At 41.6% G+C, this 10,579-nt stretch overlaps 1 protein-coding gene across 1 annotated transcript in view; it reads right to left on the bottom strand.

Annotated features, from left to right (window-relative positions):
• Positions 1-10,579, bottom strand: part of GREB1L (growth regulation by estrogen in breast cancer-like) — a 166,649-nt gene that overhangs the window by 51,897 nt on the left and 104,173 nt on the right. The window contains exon 14 of the mRNA XM_006901059.1: positions 658-838. Within this exon, the coding sequence (XP_006901121.1) occupies positions 658-838 (181 nt within the window). The remainder of the gene's footprint in view (positions 1-657; positions 839-10,579) is intronic.

Genomic DNA, 10,579 nt, shown 5'->3' with positions numbered 1-10,579 from the left:
AGTTGGAAACAACCTAAGCACCCATCAGCAAATGAATGGATAGAGAAGCTGTGGTATATTCACACAATGGAATACTATGCTGTATTGAAAAACAAGGAACTCCTGCAATATTATTCAAAATGGGTGACCCTGGAGGACATTAAGCTGAGTGAGGTATCTCGGTCACAAAGGGAAAAATACTGCATGGTGCCACTGTTGTAAAACAGAACTGACATTGGGGTTTCGAGGAGCCTGAGAAAGAGGGGATAAATAATGTACACTGCATTGAAACAGATGAGGGAGAAAACTGTTTAAAAGGGATATGTGATAGTCCAGAACAAAGGCTGCATAGTGGGATGGACTTGGGGGGAGCGAGTGTAAAACAATGAAAGAATTTTTCTTTTACTTTTCAAAGAAAAGAGTGTACTGGGGAAGAGGGGGGCAGGGAGAAAAGTGTAACAATGAATGAATGGAAATCCAAAATCTCTGTAAATTTTCATTGTAATTACTAACAAAAACAAGTAAAAAAAAATAAAATTGAGAGAGCAAGAAAAGGATAGCAATGTTACCTGTAGGAAGATGTCATATATTAGAGCTCCTGAAAGATTTTCTTATGTAATAACTACTGCGGTAGGAAAAAAAGAAAAAGATTGTATCTGCTCACTCTGAAGCAATCACCTCGTTAGTTCCACATGGGCTTGGTCATGAACGAGCACAAACAGTGTGTACGGGTTCTGCTTCACCTTTCTCATAAAAACATCAAACTTGGCTTGAATATCGTTGTCTAGACGAACAATGTATTTCTCTGCTCTCTGATGAGCCATCACACTTTCCTCCAGCCCCAAGTCCACGAGGACACCTGCCAAAAAAATAAAAAAGAGTTGGTGTAATTTGTGTCACATCTACATCAATGTGACAAACTTGGGTGCAGTGTCAACAGATACTGAGTAGCAAGCTGGCATAGAAATTTACAGAGGAAATACTTGTTTCTCTTTTTATATTGCCCACTATACTTCTGAGGAGAAAATAAAAATGCTCACTCCCTCAACACACTGTCATCTTTGTCCCCATATGAGACTAATGACAACAGAGAAGATTCTGACATACTAGGTCAAAGCAGTTGTATGTATGAGACTCCTGTCTAATTAAATTATCTCTATATTAAATTTAATTAATATTATTAAATCACTTGTTATGTGTTAGAGAGCTGGACAATGACCAGGGAGGATAGAAGGGGAATTGATGCTTTTGAGCTTTGGTGTAGGAGAAGATTGTTGAGAGTGCCATGACTGCTAAGAAAACAAACAGATTCATCCTGGAAAGGGTTAAACCGGGCTGCTCCTTGGAGGCAAGGATTCTGAGGCTTCGTCTGACATACTTTGGTCATGTTATAAGGAGGGACTGGTCCTTGGAGAGGGACATCATGCTTGGGACGGTGGAGGGCAGGCACAGGAGGGGAAGGTCCTCTGGGAGATGGATTGATTTGGTGACTGGGGCAATCGGGATGAGTGTTTCGGAGAAAATGGGATTGGCACAGGACAGAGCAGAGTTTAGAGCTGTGGTACATAGGGTCGCTATTAGTCGCAAGCGACTCAACGGCACATAACAACAACATATTAAATTTATGTAAGAAAGGGATACTGTGAATATCTAAAATAGTCTACCTAGGGGGAAAAAAATTAAGCTTTTGGGCTACAGTCCTCGACCAAATAAATACAATCACATAAAATTTCCTCCCACCCAATTTAACAACAAACTTAAAAACAAAAAGGAAAAGAAAATGTGACATCCAAAGATCAACCACTAGACTAGAAAGCTTTTCAGTCTTTTCCTCTCTTTTCTACACCGACAGTCCTGCACAGCACAGAGCATGGAAAGAAGCTTTTATGCACCAAATAAATAAAATGAGCTTTATTAACTGGCCAAGATCATTGTATTCTCAATATTACCGCTGTTATTATGTACCAAAGAGTCAGAACCGACCCATAGCTGACCCTTCAGTGGGTTTTCAGAGGCAGTTAATCACCCAGGAGAAACTGCCCATCCTTCTCCCACGGAGGAGTTTGTGGATTTGAACCACATCCTCTGGACTGGCAGCACAGCCCCTTAGCACTAGGCCACCATATTAGAAGATGTGAAATTTTGAGAAGGCATCAATTTTTAGATCATAAAGCAAGATGTAAGCATCTAAATTAGTTCGAGGCACAAGATGCTATTGTTGGGATAGTTAATTAAAACAGAAGATATTCCGTTAGAAGAAAGATAGTTCTATTAATTGTGCTTATTTGTTTAATTTGACTTCTAATTTTATTCTTTAATATATGAACTGGTTCAGTTAACAGCTATATGCAATTAACACCTAGATATCATAATAAAATATTTTGTTGACCAGAGAATTAGAACTGACCCATAGTTGAAGGTTTTCATAGGCAGTAAATTGCACAAGAACTGACTGTCCATCTTTCTCTTGTGGAGCAGCTAGTGGATTAGAATCATCTGCCTTTGGGATGAGAACTCAGCTCCTTCCACTAAGTCACCAGATCTCCCTCAATTAGTACCACCCTCCCCACTTTACAGATAAGGAAATAGAACTCTCCAGAAACTAAGCAAACCCTCTTTCTGTGCCTACTTGATGGCACCTGTGCCCAATCCAGTACTTTTACAATGGATAAATACATCTTTCACCACTTCAATCACTTGCTCAAGGACTGACATATATATAACACACTAACAAGTATACAGGGAGCTCTTGTTCTGTGTGATTTACTGCCACTGAAAACGCACCTGGGGGATCCATTTATGGGTCAGTTTCGACTTGATGGCAAACAATGTCACCTCTATGCCACTCCTGACAAAAACTCAAAAAGCCTGGAGTAGACTAAGTCCTCTTAAGGATACAACAAACTAATTCAATGCATGGTAATGGATTGGACCCTTCAATAGAAAAACATTTTTAAGGGAAAGACTTTTACTCAAACTCACGGCTGGTGAGCTGGAACCAACTCACAGCTGATCCTCCAGAAGCTTTTTGGAGGCTGTAAATCAGGGCTCTAGTGGCTCAGTGGTAAGGAGATGTGCTGCCAACCCCAAAGCAAATACTACAAATCCACCAACTGTTCTGAGGGACTGAGACAGGCAATCTCCTCCCATGCAATTTACAGCCTCTAAAAACCAGTGGGAGAATCAGCTGTGAGTTGGTTCTGAGTCTATGACGATGAACAAACTGCATGGGAGGAAACTGCCCATCTTTCCCTCACTGGTGGACCTGAACCCCTAGAAAGGTGCTGGCTTTGGATTAGCACAGACAGACTGTCACATCTGTCTTCCATGGACTCAAACCACTAACTGGTTAATAGCCGACCACTTTAATCTCTGCACTATTAGAGTTCTTGTACAACGGGCCCCTTTACAGTGTACAATTCAATGGCTTTTAGTATATTTAAAGTTATCCAATCACAGTTTTAGAACATTACATATGCCCCCCGAAATTCTGTACTTTTACACTATCACTCCTGAATGTTCCCATTCTTCCCCCTTAAGCCCAAGCAACCACTAATTAGCCTATTATGACCATTTAATATAAATGGAATTATACAGTATTAGTCTTATGTGACTGATTTCTTTCACAGGAAAAAATATTTTCCTGTTTTACCGATGTTCACTGCCATTGAGGAGGACTCCCAGCTGACCCTCTACCAGATTTTCAGAGGCTGTGAGCTGCACAGGAGACTGTTCGTCTTCCTTCCTCAGAGAAGCTGATGAATTCAAATGGTCAGCCTTTGGATTGGCAGCCATTAGAGCTACATTACCAAAGTCAAGGTACCATGTCTCAGGGAAGGCCCTCCCTCTCCATCAGTTCCGGAAGAGTATGTTTCCTTTTGAGTTTGTATGGTGGCTGTTCCTCGGGGAACTCCAGGTACCGTGGGCTGCCCAGTGACAAGGAGCTTCCTAGCGAAGGGACTCGAGTCCAGAAGGATGTACTCTTGGTGGTACTGAGGCTCCCCTTTTAGCTAGCTTTTCTCTCCTTCTCTTACCTCCTGGAGATAAAAATGTTCTAGGCCCCTGGGAAGCTCCCTTTACATCAATCAGGTCAGGGCTGTGATAAGATTAATGGGGGGTTACATTCAACCCTTAATCACTGGGGATCAAATAGTCACAAAGATGTAAAATATCATCGTGTCATAGACTGAACTGTGTCCCCCCAAAATACATGTAAAGATAAAATATGGAAACTCTGCAATGATCCCCCAAGATCTGATAAGCCAAATAGTTGTATACCTTCAGTGTGATATAACATAAGGGCAAAAAGAAATGATATATCCGAGAGGCCAAGAAAACCCTTCAAAGCCATAAAGTACGAGAAAGTGACCCTCAGAGAGCTGGTTTTCAGAATGGCGTCGACACAGAGACAAAGAATCTAAGCTAGAATAAAAAGACCCCCAGGACAGTTTGAAGAAAGCCAATTCCATTTTATCTTCTTGGTACTTTATTTATCCTAATTCTATAGAGCTAAATAAAGGCTTACTTCTTTGTGAAAATATGTTATTTCTCCCTCACCCTCACCTCCCAATAAAAAGTGGCTAGCAACAGGGCCCATCTACAGGGCCCTGAGATACACAGGCCTTATCTAACAAAATATTAATTCTTACTTTTAACATGAAGTAGGAACTTAGGTGGTGTCAGCAATTCTTTTTTCATGATGTTCTGCAGTTTGTGGAGTTGTAGAACAGAACTAGAGATAGCTGGGAGTCACTGTGTCCCCTAAAGGGGATCTCATACGAACTTAGGGGAGGGATTTGGGGTATATATCTGTCACACAGATCTTACACAGATAAAATACACAACTTTAAAAGTCCTTAGAAGACTTGAAATACTTGCTGCAGACAATCAGGGACTACAACTGTCAATATGGATTATATCTCAGCTTTAAAAAAACCATGGGTCACTACCACTGGACCAATGAGCAACATTATGACAGATGGAGAAAGGACTGAAGTTGTCAATGATTTCATCTTCCTTGGATCCACACTCAACACCCTTGGTATCAGCAGTACAGAAATCAAAAGACATTGTGTTGGGAAAATCTGCAGTCAAGGACCTCTTTAATGTGCTAAAGAGCAAGGATGTCAGTTTAAAGACTAAGGTGTGCCTGATATAAACTATGATGTTGTCAATTATTTGCTATGTGTTTGAAAGCTGGACAATGATTAAGGATGACAGAAGAATGGATGCTTTTGAGTTGCGGTGTGGGAGAAGAGTACAGATTATCCCATGGATGTCAAAATGACGAACAAATAGATTTTGAAGGAAGTACAGCCAGGGTGATCTTTTGAGACAAGAATGATGAAACTTCATCTCACATAGTTTGGTATTGTTAGGAGCAGTTAGTTCTTGGAAAAAGGCCATATACTGAGAAAGGTGGAGGGTCAGTCAAAGAGAGGAAGACCCTTTACAAGATGGATTGACACAGTGACTGTCACAATTGACTCAAGCATATCAGAGATGAAAAGGATGCCACAGAATAGGGCACGGTTCAGATCCATCGTTCACAGGGTCACTATGAGTCATATATGACTTGATGGCACCTAACAACAACAACAGCTTCCTTAGGGGAGCTAAGGAACTCTGCTGGTGTGATGATTAAACGTTCAGTTGCTATTCTACAGGTTAGCTGTTCAAAGCCACCTGCGGCTCCACAGGAGCAAAGAGTTAGCAATCTGCTCCTGGAATGATTAAAGCCTACGAAGTCCTATAGAACAGTTCTACTTTGTCTCTGGATCATTGTAAGTCAGATCAACTCGATGGTGCACAACGACAGAGAAGAGCTTATGAAACACTAGTCTCCTGACACAGTTTCTCCCTGAGTTGGAATCAATTCAACAGAATCTGGTTTTCTAGATTAGAGTCTTCTTTGTGCCAATTACCCTTTTAAATCTTTGTCAAAAACTAAGGATCAAGTTTAAGTTAAATTTGAACATTAAGCTGTATTTTTGTTTTATAGAAAAAATCACATTCTTTCAAACCATTCTTCTGAATTTAAAGGTGAAGCAGACATTATTATAGGGAACTCTAGTGGCCTATTGGTAAGGAGTGGTGCTGCCCAACCCAAAGGCAGGCACTTCGAATCCAGCTGCTGCGTCATGAAGAAAGTTGGACAGTCTCCTTCCATGTGACTTCCACCCTTTGAAAACAATAACAACAACAACAGGGCTATTAAGGAAGCACTGGTGGCCTCGGCCACAGAGAGTTGTGCTGCTAACTCAAAGGTCATTTCTCTCCAGCCGTCTGAATCCACCAGTGGCTCTGCAGGGGGAAAGATGGGCACTCTCCTCTCGTGTGCTTTCCAGCATCAGAAATGTGCTGGAGGATCAGCTATGAGTTGGCTCTGACCTGTCTGCAAGGAGTCTGAGAGATTATCAAGGAGCTCGTGAGTGGAGCAAAAAAGGTTAACGTGCTGTTTCTGAGAGGCTGAAGTGTCAATTAGACTAAGAGGTACTTTGGTTTTCTAGTGGGTAATCTGTGTGTGTATATGTGTAAATATATTATTTTACTTAAACAATACGTTTTAGTACAGATAGTGTATATATTTGATAAAGTAATTCAAGCAGCAGAATGTAGATAGTTTAGATTTTCCTGGTGAGGCAGGACAGTGGAAGGCTTTTTCTCGCTCTGAGACTTGCAACCTCCCTTGGGCTGGGAGCTCTAACTGCTGTTAGGGGTGTTGGGTCACTGACTGCTCCAGCTACTTACTGATGGAAGGGATGGAATGGGAGTGGGGCAGGTGGGGTGAGGGTGGGGAGGCAGGAAATCACAGGGTCATAGAGTTTGGTGGGTGGAGAGGGAGGGTGTGACAGAATTAGTTAGGAAAGACCCAGTGGGGACCTGAAAAGATGGGGGTGTTCATCTTTTAAAATGAATTTTTTATTTCTTTTTTCCTCCCCTGCTCTTTTCCTTAAGAAGACATCCCAAAGAGCAATATAACGGCTCAGTTTAGCTGTTTATCTGTGGATTAAATGAAAATTTCCAAAGTCATGGTATGCAAAACAGGCCAAGGATTTGAAAATCAGCAAAGAATAAACCATGAGAGCATGTAAATGATTATATAATTGTAACAATGAACATTCTTTTACTCCAGCAATTTCTTTTTAGTAATTAAGTAACATGGAGTTTGAAGCAGCTGGTGTCAAACTTAACCAGCTAATGACTGCTTTTGGTGTCCACTGTGGTAAAATCCTTTTCTCTCCCTGTGGTCCATTGGCTTCATTTTTTCTCCCATCAGGAGACTAAAATCTTAGTTTGTCTAAATTTGACTGTGTGAGCCTGGTTGGATCAAGGAGGAAAATAGCATAGGATTGTTTAAGAACAGCATGATAAACACACAGTATTCTAAATCCAGAGCCCTACGGCTTGTGGTGGCCTAGGGGTAAGGAGTTGTACCATCAACCCAAAGGGAGGAGGTTCCAGAGGTACTCAGAGGGAGAAAGATGGGTAATCTCTTCCCATGCAATTTACAGCGTCTGTAAACCTGCTGGAGGGTCAGCTCTGAGTTCATTCAAACAAGATGACATGTAACAACAACATGGATTGCAAGATAAGGCAAAGTTCAGAACTGTTGCTCACAGGGTCGCTATGGGCGAGCTGACTCACCAGCCCCTGACAACATCTTACTGATGTACATCTCAGAGACACACACACACACACACACACACACACACACACACACACACCCCCTCTACACACTGCCCAGATTTCTGAATCATGATTTTAATAACCAAATATGTTTTTGTTAGACTAACAGATCTTAACTGATTATTTTGGTCTTCCTTTTGAAAACAGATTTGAACTTAGAACTTAAGTATTTTATAGCTGCTCTACCTATTCTGTTATACAACCAGAGAGATCATTAATTAAACCAGTAACGCACAATGTTTAGTCTAGCTGCAGGCAAGGAATTAACAGTGTACACCAGGGTAAGAAGGGAAAAGAAGCTGAAACGTTTTCTAGGATGAAACAGAGGTTGCCATGCTGGCAAAGGGAAGCTGTGGTGGTCTAGAGGTAAGAAACTGTGCTACAATCCCAAAGGCACAAAGTTAGAACCTACCAGCTGCTCCATAGAAGGATGTGTATTATCCACTCGTGCTATTTTCTCTCTCTGAAAATTCATCAGAGGGTCAGCTATGGTTCTGTTCCAAGACGATGGCACACAGCAACACACTTGCAAAAAATCACGATGTTGCCTGCAGTGAGGATTCTTGTTTTCTTGATGTTGAGATCCAATCCATATTGAAGGCTGTAGTCTTTGATCTTCTGCAGCCTTTGTTTCAAGTCTTCCTTTCACCAACCAAGGTTGTGTCATCTGCATAATGCAGGTTGTTGTTGATGAGTCTTTCTCCAATCTTGTAGCCACACTCTTCTTCATAAAGCCCAGCTTCTCTTATTATTTGCTCAAGATGCTGACTGGACAGGCATGGAGAAAGGATACAGCCCTGACACACACCTCTCTTGATTTAAAACAATACAGTATTCCCTCACTCAGTTCAGACAACAGCTTCCTGGTACAGATTTTGTAGAAACATAATTAATAGTGTTCTGGAATTCCCATTCTTCTCAATGTTAGTCATAAGTTTGTTATGATCCACATAGGTAAATGCCTTTTACATAGTCAATAAAACACAAATAGACACTCTTATGGAATTCTCTGCTTTCATCTGACATCAGCAATGATATATCTGATGCCACGGGCTCTTCTAAACCCAACTTGAACTTCTGGAAGTTCTATGTTAAGAGCCTAAAGAGAGCAATGATGGCCGTTTGAAAGACTAGGATGTACCTCATTCAAGCCATAGTCTTTTCGATTACCTGCTATGCATCTGAGAGCTGGACAATGAATAAGGATGACAGAAGACAAATCAATGTCTTTGAGTTGTGGTGCTGGAGAAGAGTATTGAATATCCCATGGACTGCTAAAAGAACAAACAAGTCTGTCTTGGAGGAAGTGTAACCAGGCTGCTACTTAAAGGCAAGGATGGTGAAACTTCATCCCACATGCTTTGAACATGCTGTCAGGAGCAGGCAGTCCTTGGAAAAAAGCATTAGGCTTAGAAAGGTGGAGGGGGAGTGAAAGAAAGGAAGACCCTCAATCAGATGGACTGACACAATGGACTATAACAATGGCTCAAGTGTATCAGAGATGACGTGTATGGGACAGGACAGGGCAAGGTTCAGATGTGTTGTTCAGAGGATCACTATGAGTCGTAGGCAACTCGATGGCACCTAACAACAGTATTTTAATGTGCTTACAACTTGGGGAGGGGTCTTCTGAATTAGAAGAACTATGGAACAACTTCAGATTTATAGGGGGAAAACAAACAAGTCAACATGGCCCTTACACAAAAGCATTTCCTTTAGCATAAATATCCTTAAACTTCTTTCCCACCAACCACTCCAACAATTACAAGCCTACTTTGGAAAAATGTGAAAATATTTGACCCCCTTCATAGCTCTTATTCCTCTTTTCTACCTTCCCAATTTATTCCATAATTAATATTTTCCTTTTTAAAAATAAAAGAAAATGAGTTGATGTTCTAGTTCTAAATGCTTCACTTTAGAGCTGGGTGTACAACAGGTTGGTTTCTGCTTTCACCTTTTACTTGAAGACACATGCCCTGCCAAGGATGTGCCCTTTTGTCTTCCCTGGCTATCTTTCCTTGTCTGGTGCCTTTCTTGGCAGGCTGACTGCTGGAATCCTCACTTCAGAGAAAGGCAAAGGGAATTGGGAAATCGTTTTTCCCTCTGCTCCTTCCTTCTCTCCCTCCAGCCTTCCATTCAAACCACTGTACACCTGCTGGATGCCAGGCCCTAAGGAGGCATCAATTGAGACACTGGGCATAATAAAAATTAAACAAAAAGGGGTCCTGGCCCCAAGGAGCTGTGCTCTTTGACTTTGATTTGGAGGCCTGGATTCGGAGGACATGTATATAAAAAATAAATTAAAAGGGCACTCTGGTGGCCTAGGGGTAAAGAGTTGCACTGCCAACTCAAAGGCAGATGGTTCAAATCTACCAACTGCTCTGTGGGAAAAAGATGGGCAGTCTCCCTCTGTGTGATTTACAGCCTCTAAAAACCTCCTGGAGGTCAACCATGAGTTGGTTCTGACTCAGTGACCGACCACCCTCCCTGAAAGGAGATTTAAAGGGAAGGCCGGTGAATTACTCTTGAGAAACCAATATTTTCATAACTATGTGATGCATTCTACTAGATAATCTCCAACTAACTACTTACTCTGCTTTCTAAAATTTTTCTGTATTCTTTAACATGCATATGAGCCTAACCTTCTATCAATTTTTATATACTTAAAACGTTGTTGTTGTTGCTGTTATGTGCCATCGAGTTGTTTGCGACTCATAGTGACCCTATGTACAACAGCCCTAAACCGTGCTCTATCCTGTGCCAATCTCATTCCCCCGACACACGCATCCCGAGTACGCCAGTCACTGAATTAATCCACCTCATAGAGGGTCTTCCCCTCCTGCGCTGTCCCTCTACTCTACCCAGCATGATGTCCCTCTCTAAAGACCTGTCTCTCTTTACAACATGTCCA

This window comes from Elephantulus edwardii, unplaced genomic scaffold, assembly GCF_000299155.1.
Source record: "Elephantulus edwardii isolate Elephantulus edwardi_28Jun2011 unplaced genomic scaffold, EleEdw1.0 scaffold00307, whole genome shotgun sequence".
NCBI classification, from domain to species: Eukaryota; Metazoa; Chordata; class Mammalia; order Macroscelidea; family Macroscelididae; genus Elephantulus; species Elephantulus edwardii.
Note: the sequence above shows the minus strand (reverse complement) of the source record. Positions and strands in the feature narration are given on the sequence as shown.